The sequence below is a fragment of the Triticum aestivum genome, chromosome 4D (assembly GCF_018294505.1).
Source record: "Triticum aestivum cultivar Chinese Spring chromosome 4D, IWGSC CS RefSeq v2.1, whole genome shotgun sequence".
Classification (NCBI taxonomy): Eukaryota; Viridiplantae; Streptophyta; class Magnoliopsida; order Poales; family Poaceae; genus Triticum; species Triticum aestivum.
The window spans coordinates 404,342,888-404,356,734 of NC_057805.1; the positions used below are offsets into that span (position 1 = coordinate 404,342,888).

The 13,847-nt window shown below is 48.8% G+C and overlaps 1 protein-coding gene across 1 annotated transcript; it reads right to left on the reverse strand.

The window, feature by feature from the left end:
- Window positions 1-223: 223 nt before the first annotated feature.
- On the reverse strand, window positions 224-4,059 carry LOC123098212 (glucan endo-1,3-beta-glucosidase 3). The gene is made up of 3 exons (XM_044520136.1): window positions 3,675-4,059; window positions 725-1,981; window positions 224-632 (listed from the first exon to the last, which is right to left on the reverse strand). The coding sequence occupies exons 1-3, from the start codon at window positions 3,739-3,741 to the stop codon at window positions 454-456; spliced, it is 1,503 nt and encodes a 500-aa protein (XP_044376071.1). The 5' UTR covers window positions 3,742-4,059; the 3' UTR covers window positions 224-453.
- Between the last annotated feature and the right edge of the window lie 9,788 nt (window positions 4,060-13,847).

Below are 13,847 nucleotides of genomic sequence, written 5' to 3' on the forward strand. Positions count from 1 at the left end.
AGTTGCTTTGTACTCTGAACTTTTATACACATTTGGATCTTTTGAAAAAAGAGAAGGAGGGCATTATACACATTTGGATCTTTTGAAAAAAGAGAAGGAGGGCACGGAGACAGTGGCCGGGTCGCTGGGGTTGACGACGGGTGTCACTTACTCCGGGAGTCCGGGTGGAAGAGTATAGAATGTTTGATTGTGGTGAGTGCAAACACGTTCCTCCACCAGCAGATGGCATCCAATGATCCAACATCCAATACAATCCCAAATTCCCAACCAGTACCAGAGTACGAGCTCATATCTTAAGAGCCAACATAACCACATCCCGTTCCATTTGGAATGGCACTTGCCACCCAGCAGCACCGAGGCCAATTCCACTTGACAACAAAAAAGAATATCTCACGTCACTAATAGCACGGCTTCCCTACTCTGCTGCCTGCCTGACTTCCTACTACTCACATCCTACAACAGAGCGACGACGCTCAAGAGCAGCGCGGTGACGACGATCCGGACGAACGACGTCACATCGCCGGCTGCCCGCCAGGAGCCGGAGTCCGTGGTGGAGTTCGACGACGGCGCCAGCGAGGTTCCATTCAGCAACGCGCTGCCGTTCTTCCCACTATAGACACAAGATCCATGGCCTGCACAAGCAAAGAGACGTTCCCACGGCATGAGTCCAAGAATGCGAAAGAACAGGCAATGAAGTTACTGCAGGGAAGGCTGTTGAGCTTACTCGGATCGGTCGTCGTGATCACGGCGACGCCGGAGAAGTAGCACGTCCCTGAGCCCATCCCCATCCCATGGTAGTAGGCATTGAACGCGTACGTGGCGTGATCCTCCACGGTGTCCGGGTCATAGCACGGCTTCCCCTGCGTCAGCACGGAGCAGTCCACCTTCCCCGGGCCGCACGCCCAGTCGAGCGCGGCCTGCAGCATCTTCTCGTCCGCGCCCTCCCGCGCCACGCAGTAGGTCTGGTTCGTCGTGTCGTTGGCCAGCAGCACGCCGGAGCCCGTCAGGTGCAGCGCGTACGCCGGGATGCCGTTCATGTCGAACAGGCCCCAGTACTTCTCCGACGCGGTGCCGGGGCGGGTGTCCTCGTCGTACAGCTCGTAGATGAACGTCGGCACGGCCACCCCGGGGTGCTTGGGCGTGCCGGTGACGTTCATCACGTGCCGGATGAGGTTGCTGTTGTACGTGTCGGCGTTGTCGTTGTTGGCGTCCGGCTCGGCGGACGCGTCGCCCTTGTGCGGCCACCCGGTCTCCGTCACCATGACCGGCACGTTGGTGACGTTGAGGTACGCCATGGCGAAGTAGGCGGCGTCCACGACGGCATCGAAGACGTTGGTGTAGTGCAGCAGGGTGTTGGCGTCCACGGCCTCCTTGTTGGGCGGCAGCGGCCGGAACAGCGCGTAGTCCAGCGGGATGACGCCGTTGGAGCGCATGTAGTCGTAGTACGGGTAGACGTTGAGCATGAGCGGGGCGCCGGTGGACTGCAGGAACTTGAGCATCGGCACGAGCACGGGGTCGAGCGAGCGGTTGAAGAAGGCCTGCGACGGCGGGAAGGAGTCGAGGATGATGGAGGACGAGTGTGGTGTGGAGATCTTGATGTACTTGTCGAGCGCCGCGGCCACGAGCGCGTTCTGGAGGTAGCGCATGGCGGGCATGATGAGCGGGGCGGCGTTGGGGAGCGTGGAGAGCACCTCGGAGCCGACCGCGATGGCCGTGATGTTCACGGAGGGGTAGTGGGCGGCCACGTTGCGCGCCACCCACTTGGCCGCCGTGGCGTTGGAGTTGCCGATGGCGAGGAGCTGCTCGTTGGGGACGGAGATGATGACGCGGATGCCGGTGTTGGCGAGCGCCGACAGCATCCCCGGGTCGGCGTCGTAGAGGCGGATGTGCCGGATGTTCTGCGAGCGGAGCAGCGTCGTGATCTGCGTGGCAGCCGGCACCGATGACATGGCCGTGCCGATGTTGACGCCGATGTACGCCCCTGCACGCCAACGAAAAAAAGTTCAGACAACAGAGCCATCTACGTGTACCAAAGTTCTGCACAAACGTGGCATGCATCTTTTAGGCCATCATCAGATGCAAATACATTCTCCGTGTTTTAGTTTAGGCGAGAGAACAAAGTGCATAATAAAGCAGAAATCTTCGTTAAACCATACACTAATCGTACAGACATGCATGATGCCGATGCTAAAGTATCATGAACAAAACAGTAATAAACTGGCAAGTACAAAAAGAGAAGAGAGGAATGTTTTATAAAGCTGAAAACAAGCCACTCCTCCGGATTTCATATTGCGAAAAATGGGCATGGGACATTTGGGAGGGGGCACACGGCTAGCTGTAAAGCACAAACTGGGTATGGGGAAAGACGTTGGGCACAGTGGCTTTGGTCTTTCGTGCGGCCATCCGCGCAATCCCGGGCTCTCGTGGGTGCACTGCACCGCTCTGCTTCACTCGCGCAGACAAGGCAAGCATGTCCCTGTGTCGCGTACGCCATGGACGTGACTTCATTAACCACGCAGGGCCCGCTGGCCGGTGCTAATACACTGCCATGTGGTCCCGCGGACACATCACTTTTTTCTTTGACAGTCAAACGGGTAGAACTGGCAGAGAGAGACGGTGCTGTGCACGCTCAGAGTAGTGACCACTGACCAGTAATCGGCATGTAATCCGTGGACATGATTAATGAGTCATTTCCACCGGGTTAACCCTGATGATCAACACCACGCCCTACCCCGGGACGGTCAGTGGTTTGACCACGATGGACGCCCACCGACACGGTACCCAGCTCAAGAAAACCTTGGCATCAACCCGGTGTTGCAACACATGCATCCTATGGGAAATTACCGGCTGGAGAACAGAACAGGAGGACAGGGAGGACCCGCAAAGGCTGACGCTAAACATGGGCCTTCGTACGGGCTCAGCGGCCATCGTCTCTTTCTGCTTAAAACTTATGTGCACAAAGCCATCACAGATTCATGGGATGCCGGGGTTGGTTCTTGGTTGTCTGGTCACTGCATTATTTTAGTACGTATAGGCAGATTAGCGTTGGGTGAGAGACCGTTTGATGCTACTGGTAATGTTCCTTGCCCTAGCTCCAAGTAAATCTTATTCTAAGCCCATATTCATAGAATATAATGATAACAGGACCAGATGTTCTTATGGAACGTGCATAACTTGTATAAAAACTAGCCCGTTGCACGTGAAATGGGCAAGGAATACACGGCCTGGAAAACCCCAGAGAAGGGAATCCCAGGGAGACCGGGGTGGCAAGCACAGAATAGGCCGAGCAGGACGAGTAGTCAAATCCAAACCCCAAAAGATACTGCTTGATTTACCCGTATCCCATACTAGTCCTAGCAATTACTCAAATGTTAAGAGAAAGATACTTAATCCGATAGCAAGAGAAAGCTGATGGCTGAACATTCCCAGCAGGACAAGCCAGAAACACACCGGATCATAAGACGACAAAGGAAAAAAATCCAAGAGAAAGGGACGGCACTAGTTCGACTAGCCTCAATCATCCTCAGGCTGGGTTCTCAGGGTTGCTGTAAGAAAGAACACTGCAGTGGCACGGAGATCGCCCGAGATGGAAAATCATGCATGGTGAAAGAGAAGAACTAACCATGTACTACAAGAAATGCCAGGAATAGAAAGAAGCCAAGAAACAAACTCACCATCCTCGCCGTGAGTAGCTTGGGCGGCGGCCAGCAGCAACAGGAGGAAGAAGTGGAGCTTCGCCATGTCGTCGCCAAAAGAAAAAGGCCCGGCCAGGAGCTCCAGACTACTTTAGCCCGGTCAACCTCAGGTTCCTGGCTCTCTCTTCCCCGCCCTGTTTTCCCTCTCCCAGCTCGGGGGAAGCAAAAGGAACCTAGCTAGCTACTCCTTTTCTTCAAGATCCAGACTGCCTAAGTCGATGGATGATAACTTGGCCAAGAAGAGGCCGAAGAAGCCAAAGGCAACTTGATAGGAAGAGGAAGCCGAAGAAGTGAAAGGGGGATGAGAAGGGGAGAAGCAGGGGTCGAGAGGAAGAAGAGAAGCTGGACAGGCCGGGGAGGTGTGGCGAGTGGACCTATTAATATGAGGACGCAGAAAAGGAGGGGCTTTTGTGCAAAAGTGGGGCCGCAGCCCAATGGGAGGGGGAGCCCACCAAGGGGATCCGTTGCTTCGGGCGAGTACCCCTTCCCGGTGCCTCGCCCGTCACTGACAGTTGCACCCACCACGTTCGGACGGCCCGCATGTCAGCAAGCAAGGCATCTTTCCGGGGACAGCCTACGGTTAAGCAGCACGGATCACATGGCGCATGTCAGACATCCGACGGCTGCGATGCGATCTCGGGGAGCCCAGAGGCGGTGTTCGCCGGTTTCCCTCTCGTCCACCCACCCGGCGCTGACCCTTGCCTACGTATGTTCGACTGAGATGTGGACCCTCCAGGAATGCCTGGTCCCGTAGTACTGTGCTAGCGTCCATCTCTGCGCCGCTTCCCCAGCCTAGGACAAAGGGAAAGAAACGAACAAGCCACAGTAAAGCGCTGCCTGCTCACCGACGTGTGGGCCGTGGGGGGCGGACCCACGTGTCAGCTGCAGCTAAACACCGGGCGATGGGACAGTGTCGCAGACAGGTGGGCGCCCCTTACGAGGAGGGGAGGAGCAGGAGGTCTCCGGCGTGGAGGAGCAACGGTCAAAAATTGGCGACTCCGCCATGTGGTTCGGCTCTGGGCTGGAGGCGGAGGGGATTGATTGGGTGCGCCGCGCGGTGCCCGCCATGGCACGCACGCACGCTGGCTTCTTCGGCTTTTGGACCCAACGGTCGTATTCGCATGCTCTCAGAGACAGGCCAGGCCGCCTCGGCGACATGACCGTAGCTGTACCATCGGCTGCTGGAATGCAGTGCTCCTTTCTCCTTTCACTTTCTTTTTCCTTGCGTGCTTTGGTGATAGAACCTTGCTATGCGTACGATGAGTTTTCTGCCCAACACTGTACGACTAGAGATAATTAAAATAGTTCAGTTTGTGGGCCATAGCATCTATAGATGATTTGCTCTCTGATCGTACTGCTCGGACGAGAAAAGCATCATATGCAAAGTAGTTTGTTTCTCCCTATGACCAAGGGAATATATACGGCCAAGCGGATGTGTTCATTGTTTAAGGTATTCTTTAAGGGAGAACGAGGTAAAGACACTAAAAGGGCATCTCCGATGTCAACCCGTAAATTTCCTCCCACATTCGTCCGCGGACAGAGGGACCAGTCTCCGGACATCTAGAAACAAGAACCATGGGAGATTCCCTGGCTCCTTGGCGATCAACGATTGGTGGCCGTCGGATCCTTTTGCTTGATGGGTTTTCGAACGTCGGATCGAGCCACTGGAGGATGTCGGCCGTCGGATCGAAGCAGCGCTCCTGTAGCAACGAACAGTTTCACCCCGCGTAAATATCTCATGCCACCGCCTGTAATTGGCATGGCCCGCCAGGCTAGTTTCATCTTTTCACCTTTTGCCCATGTGCGTGTTGGGCGCTGGTTGGATGAGGTGAGGGGGGTCGACTGCTGCATCCCCGTGCTCCCATTCTCCCTCGCAGGAACCCTAGCCGCCACTCCCCATCGTGCGCTTCTTGCAGCTGTCGCTCGTTCCTCTCTCGTTGGCGCTGCTCTCCCCATCGACCTCGCCATCGCCGTGAGGAAAGCGCAGGCCGCCGCGTTGCATTGACCTCCTCCCCAACTATTGACCTCATGTCGCGTGCTCCCTCCCCTTCCCCACGCTCACCACACGAGGTAGAACATTGACTCTTGGGGGCATTCATTGCTTGAATGCACCATGGCAAGGTGTGTCTGGGCATTGGATGATGGAGAACTAGCTGAACAACTAGTGAAGACACAAGAAACAAATGCTAAGTATTGGCTTTTCCTTTTAGAACGCGACATTCTATCTCATGCTGATTTCGTGAAGTTGGTAGTAACCCTCTAGGCATTTTGGACGGCGAGATGAAAAGCTATCCATGAGGACACCAGATTTCTGAACTGGAATCCATTAAGGAGACAACAAGAACTGACAGGCCTCTTCAAAATATTCAACAAGTGATGCAATCCACTGCTTAGAAGTGTTGGGGAACGCAGTAATTTCAAAAAAAATCCTACGTTCACGCAAGATCTATCTAGGTGATGCATAGCAACGAGAGGGGAGAGTGATGTCCGCGTACCCTCGTACACCGAAAGCGGAACCGTTATGACAACGCGGTTGATGTAGCCGTACGTCTTCACGATCCGACCGATCCTAGCACCGAAGGTACGGCACCTCCGCGATCTACACACGTTCAGCTCGGTGACGTCCCACGAACTCTAGATCTAGCTCAGGTCATGGGAGAGTTTCGTCAGCACGACGGTGTGATGACGGTGATGATGAAGTTACCGACGCAGGGCTTCGCCTAAGCACTACAACGATATGACTGAGGTGGAAATCTGTGGAGGGGAGCACCGCACACGGCTAAACAATCAACTTGTGTGTTCTTGGGTGCCCCCCTGCCCCTGTATATAAAGGAGCAAGGGGGAGGCCGGCCGACCCTCATAGGCGCGCCAAGGGGGGAGGAATCCTCCTCCTAGTAGGAGTAGGACTCCCCCCTTTCCTAGTCCTACTAGGAGAAGAAGGAAGGAGGGGGCACCGCCCCTCCCCCTAGTCCAATTCGGACTAGGCCCATGGCGGGGCGCGCGGCCAGCCCTTGGCAGCCCCTCTCTCTCTCCCCTAGGCTCAATAAGGCCCATTGCTTCTCCGGTGGTTCCGATAACCCTTCCGGCACTCCGATATATATCCAGTGACCCCCGGAACTCATCCGGTGTCCTAATATAGTCATCCAATATATCATTCTTTATGTCTCGACCATTTCGAGACTCCTCGTCATGTCCATGATCACTTCCGGGACTCCGAACAACCTTCGGTACATCAAAACACATAAACTCATAATACCGATCGTCACCGAACGTTAAGCGCGCGGACCCTACGGGTTCGAGAACTATGTAGACATGACAGACACTCATCTCCGGCCAATAACCAATAGCGGAACCTGGATGCTCATATTGGCTCCTACATATTCTATGAAGATCTTTATCGGTCAAACCGCATAACAACATACGTTGTTCCCTTTGTCATCGGTATGTTACTTGCCCGAGATTCGATCGTCGGTATCTCAATACCTAGTTCAATCTCGTTACCGGCAAGTCTCTTTACTCGTTCCGTAATGCATCATCCCGTAGCTAACTCATTAGTTACATTGCTTGCAAGGCTTATAGTGATGTGCATTACCGAGAGGGCCCAGAGATACCTCTCCGACAATCGGAGTGACAAATCCTAATCTCGATCTATGCCAACTCAACAAACACCATCGGAGACACTTGTAGAGCATCTTACGTTGTGACGTTTGATAACACACTAAGTGTTCCTCCGGTATTTGGGAGTTGCATAATCTCATAGTCATAGGAACATGTATAAGTCATGAAGAAAGCAATAGCAACAAACTAAACGATCATCGTGCTATGCTAACGGATGAGTCAAGTCAATCACATCATTCTCTAATGATGTGATCCCATTAATCAAATGACAACTCATGTCTATGGCTAGAAAACTTTAACCATTTTTATTAACGAGCTAGTCAAGTAGAGGCATACTAGTGACACTCTGTTTGTCTATGTATTCACACATGTATCAAGTTTCCGGTTAATACAATTCTAGCATGAATAATAAACATTTATCATGATATAAGGAAATATAAATAACAACTTTATTATTGCCTCTAGGGCATATTTCCTTCAGTCCCCCACTTGCACTAGAGTCAATAATCTAGTTCACATCGCCATGTGATCTATCACCAATAGTTCACATCATCATGTGATTAACACCCATAGTTCACATCGCCATGTGACCAACACTCAAAGGGTTTACTAGAGTCAATAATCTAGTTCTCATCGCTATGTGATTAACACCCAAGAGTAATAAGGTATGATCATGTTTTGCTTGTGAGAGAAATTTTAGTCTACGGGTCTGCAATATTCAGATCCGTATGTATTTTGCAAATTTATATGTCTACAATGCTCTGCACGGAGCTACTCTAGGTAATTGTTCCCACTTTCAATATGTATCTAGATCGAGACTTAGAGTCATCCAGATCGGTGTCAAAGCTTGCATCGACGTAACTCTTTACGATGAACTTTTTATCACCTCCATAACCGAGAAACATATCCTTATTACACCAAGGATAATTTTGACCGATGTCCAGTGATCCACTCCTAGATCACTATTGTACCCTCTTGCCAAACTCATGGTGAGATGCACAATAGGTCTGGTACAAAGCATAGCATACTTTATAGAACCTATGACTGAGGCATAGGGAATGACTTTTCATTCTCTTTCTATTTTCTGCCGTGGTCGGGTTTTGAGTCTTCACTCAACTTTACACCTTGCAACACAGGCAAGAACTCCTTCTTTGTTTGTTCCATTTTGAACTACTTCAAAAACTTTTCAAGGTATGTACTCATTAAAAAAACTTATCAAGCGTCTTGATCTATCTCTATAGATCTTGATGCTCAATATGTAAGCAGCTTCCTTGAGGTCTTTCTTTGAAAAACTCCTTTCAAATACTCCTTTATGCTTTCCAGAAAATTCTACATCATTTCCGATCAACAATATGTCATTCACATATACTTATCAGAAAGGCTGTAGTGCTCCCACTCACTTTCTTGTAAATACATGCTTCTCCAAAAGTCTGTATAAAACTATATGCTTTGATCACACTATCAAAGCGTATATTCCTACTCCGAGATGTTTGCACCAGTCCATAAATGGATCGCTGGAGCTTGCACATTTTGTTAGCACCTTTAGGATCGACAAAACCTTTTGGTTGCATCATATACAACTCTTCTTTAAGATATCCATTAAGGAATGCAGTTTTGACATCCATTTGCCAAATTTCATCGTCATAAAATGCGGCAATTGCTAAAATGATTTGGAGAGACTTTAAGCATCAATACGAATGAGAAAATCTAATCGTAGTCAACACCTTGAACTTGTCGAAAACCTTTTGCGACAATTCGAGCTTTGTAGATAGTAACACTACTATCAGCGTCCGTCTTCCTCTTGAAGATCCATTTATTCTCAATGGCTCGCCAATCATCGGGCAAGTCAATTAAAGTCCATACTTTGTTCTCATACATGGATCCTATCTCAAATTTGATGGCTTCAAGCCATTTATCGGAATCTGGGCTCATCATCGCTTCCGCATAGTTTGTAGGTTCTTCATGATCTAGTAACATGACTTCCAGAACATGACTACCGTACCACTCTGGTGTGGAACGTGCTCTGGTTGACCTACAAGGTTCGATAGTAACTTGATCTGAAGTTTCATGATCATTACCATTAGCTTCCTCATTAATTGGTGTAGGCATCACTCGAACTGATTTCTGTGATGAACCATTTTCCAATTCGGGAGAAGGTACAATTACCTCATCAAGTTCTACTTTCCTCCCACTCACTTCTTTCGAGAGAAACTCCTTCTCTAGAAAGGATCCTTTCTTAGCAACAAATGTCTTGCTTTCAGATCTGTGATAGAAGGTGTACCCAACAGTCTCCTTTGGGTATCCTATGAAGACACATTTCTTCGATTTGGGTTTGAGCTTATCAGGTTGAAGCTTTTTCACATAAGCATCGCAACCCCAAACTTTAAGAAACGACAACTTGGGTTTCTTGCCAAACCATAGTTCATAAGGTGTCGTCTCAACGGATTTAGATGGTGCCCTATTTAGCGTGAATGCAGCCGTATCTAAAGCATAACCCCAAAATGATAGCGGTAAATCAGTAAGAGACATCATAGATCGCACCATATCTAATAAAGTGCGATTACGACGTTCGGACACACCATTACGCTGTGGTGTTCTAGGTGGCGTGAGTTGCGAAACTTTTCCACATCATTTCAAATGAAGACCAAACTCGTAACTCAAATATTCGTCTCCGCGATCAGATCATAGAAACTTTATTTTCTTCTTACGATGATTTTCCACTTCACTCTGAAATTCTTTGAACTTTTCAAAGGTTTCAGACTTATGTTTCATCAAGTAGATATACCCATATCTTCTCAAATCATCTGTGAAGGTCAGAAAATAACGATACCCGCCGCGAGCCTCAACACTCATCGGATCGCATACATCAGTATGTATTATTTCCAATAACTCAGTTGCTCGCTCCATTGTTCCAGAGAACGGAGTCTTAGTCATCTTGCCCATGAGGCATGGTTCGCAAGCATCAAGTGATTCCAAAAGCCCATCAGCATGGAGTTTCTTCATGTGCTTTACACCAATATGACCTAAACGGCAGTGCCACAAATATGTTGCACTATCATTATCAACTTTGCATCTTTTGGCATCAATATTATGAATATGTGTATCACTACGATCGAGATTCAATAAACCATTCACCTTTGGCGTATGACCACAAAAGGTTTTATTCATGTAAACAGAATAACAATTATTCTTTGAATAACCCTATTGCAATAAACATGATCCAATCATATTATGCTCAACGCAAACACCAAATAACATTTATTTTAGGTTCAACACTAATCCCGAAGGTAAAGGGAGTGTGTGATGGTGATCTTATCAATCTTTGAATCACTTCCAAAACACATCGTCACCTTGCCCTCAACTAGTCTTATTTCATTTTGTAACTCCTGATTCGAGTTACTAATCATACCAACTGAACCAGTATCAAATACCCAGGGGCTACTATGAACACTAGTAAAGTACACATCAATAACATGTATATCATATATATATATATATACTTTTGTTCACTTTGCTATCCTTCTTATCCGCCAAGTATTTGGGGCAGTTCCCCTTCCAGTGACCATTTCCTTCGCAGTAGAAGCACTCAGTTTCAGGCTTGGGTCTAGCTTTGGGCTTTTTCATGGGAGTGGCAACTTGCTTGCCATTCTTCTTGAAGTTCCCTTTCTTTCCCTTGCCCTTTTACTTGAAACTAGTGGTCTTGTCAACCATCAACATTTGATGCTTTTCTTGATTTCTACCTTCGTCGATTTCAGCATCACGAAGAACTCGGGAATCGTTTTTGTCACCCCTTGCATATTATAGTTCATCACGAAGTTCCAGTAACTTGGTGATAGTGACTAGAGAACTCTGTCAATCACTATTTTATCTGAAAGATTAACTCCCACTTGATTCAAGCGATTGTAGTACTCAGACAATCTGAGCACATGCTCACTGGTTGAGCTATTCTCCTCCATCTTGTAGGCAAAGTACTTCTCAGAGGTCTCATACCTCTTGACTCGGGCATGATTCTGAAATACCAATTTCAGCTCTTGGAACATCTTATATGCTCCGTGGCGTTCAAAAGGTTTTTGAAGTCTCAGTTCTAAGCCGTAAAGTATGTCGCACTAAACTATCAAGTAGTTATCGTACCGAGCTTGCCAAACATTCATAACGTCTGCATCTTCTCCTGCAATAGGTCCGTCACCTAGTGATGCATCAAGGACATAATTCTTCTGTGCAGCAATGAGGATAATCCTCAGATCACAGACCTAGTCCGCATCATTGCTACTATCATCTTTCAACATAGTTTTTCTCTAGGAACATATCAAAAAAAACGGGAGCTACATCGCGAGCTATTGATCTACAACATAGTTATGCAAATACTACCAGGACTAAGTTCATGATAAATTAAAGTTCAATTAATAATATTACTTAATAACTCCCAGTTGGATAGACATCCCTCTAATCATCTAAGTGATCACGTGATCCATATCAACTAAACCATGTCGGATCATCACGTGAGATGGAGTAGTTTTCAATGGTGAACATCACTATGTTGATCATATCTACTATATGATTCACGCTCGACCTTTCGGTCTCAGTGTTCCGAGGCCATATCTGCATATGCTAGGCTCGTCAAGTTTAACCCGAGTATTTTGCGTGTGCAAAACTGGCTTGCACCCGTCGTATGTGAATGTAGAGCTTATCACACCCGATCATCGCGTGGTGTCTCAGCACGAAGAACTGTCGCAACGGTGCATACTCAGGAGAACACTTATACCTTGAAATTTAGTGAGAGGTCATCTTATAATGCTACCTCCGTACTAAGCAAATAAGATGCATAAAGGATAAACATCACATGCAATCAATATAAGTGATATGATATGGCCATCATCATCTTGTGCCTTTGATCTCCATCTCCAAAGCACCGTCATGATCACCATCGTCACCGGCTTGACACCTTGATCTCCATCGAAGCATCGTTGTCGTCTCGCCAACTATTGCTTCTACGACTATCGCTACCGCTTAGTGATAAAGTAAAGCAATTACATGGCGATTGCATTTCATACAATAAAGCGACAACCATATGGCTCTTGTCAGTTGCCGATAACTGTTACAAAAAATGATCATTGTTGGGGAACGCGGTAATTTCAAAAAAAATCCTACGCACACGCAAGATCCATTTAGGTGATGCATAGCAACGAGAGGGGAGAGTGTTGTCCACGTACCCTCGTAGACCGAAAGCGGAAGCGTTATGACAACGCGGTTGATGTAGTCGTACGTCTTCACGAAAGTACGACACCTCCGCGATCTGCACACGTTCAGCTCAGTGACGTCCCACGAACTCTAGATCCAGCAGAGTGTCGAGGGAGAGCTTCATCAGCACGATGGCGTAATGACGGTGATGATGAAGTTACCGACGCAGGGCTTCGCCTAAGCACTACAACGATATGACCGAGGTGGAAATCAGTGGAGGGGGGCACCGCACACGGCTAAACAATCAACTTGTGTCTCTATGGGGTGCCCCTCCCCCGTATATAAAGGAGGAGAGGAGGAGACCGGCCGGCCCTAGAGGGCGCGCCAAGGGGGGAGGAATCTCCTCCTAGTAGGAGTAGGATTCCTCCTTTCCTAGTCCTACTAGGAGAGGGAAGGAAGGAGAGGGGGAGGGAGAGGGAAAGAGGGGCTGCGCCCCCCTCCCCTAGTCCAATTCGGACTCCATTGGGGGGCACCTCCTGGCTGCTGCCCTCTCTCTCCCCTAAAGCCCACTAAGGGCCCAATAACTTCCCGGGGGGGGGGTTCCGATAACCCTCCGACACTCCGGTTTTATCCGAAACCTGCCGGAACACTTCCGGTGTCCGAACATAGCCGTCCAATATATCAATCTTTATGTCTCGACCATTTCGAGACTCCTCGTCATGTCCGTGATCACAGCCGAGACTCCGAACTACCTTCGGTACATCAAAACACATAAACTCATAATACCGATCGTCACCGAACGTTAAGCGTGCGGATGATACGTCTCCAACGTATCTATAATTTTTTATTGTTCCATGCTATTATATATTCTGTTTTGGATGTTTAATGGGCTTATTTATACACTTTTATATTATTTTTGGGACTAACCTATTAACCGGAGGCCCAACCCAAATTGCTCTTTTTTTTGCCTATTTCAGTATTTCAAAGAAAAGGAATATCAAACGGAGTCCAAACGGAATGAAACCTTCAGGAGAGTTATTTTTGGAATGGAAGCAATCCAAGAGACTTGGAGTAGACGTCAGGGAAGCTTCGAGGCGGCCACGAGGCAGGGAGGCGCGCCTGCCCCCCTAGGCGCGCCCCCACCCTCGTGGGCCCCTCGTGGCTCCCCTGACCGACTTCTTTCGCCTATATATATCCATATACCCTAAAAACATCGGGAACAGAATAGATCGGGAGTTCCGCCGCCGCAAGCCTCTGTAGCCACCAAAAACCAATCGGGACCCTATTCCGGCACCCTGCCGGAGGGGGAACCCTCACCGGTGGCCATCTTCATCATCCCGGCGCTCTCCATGACAA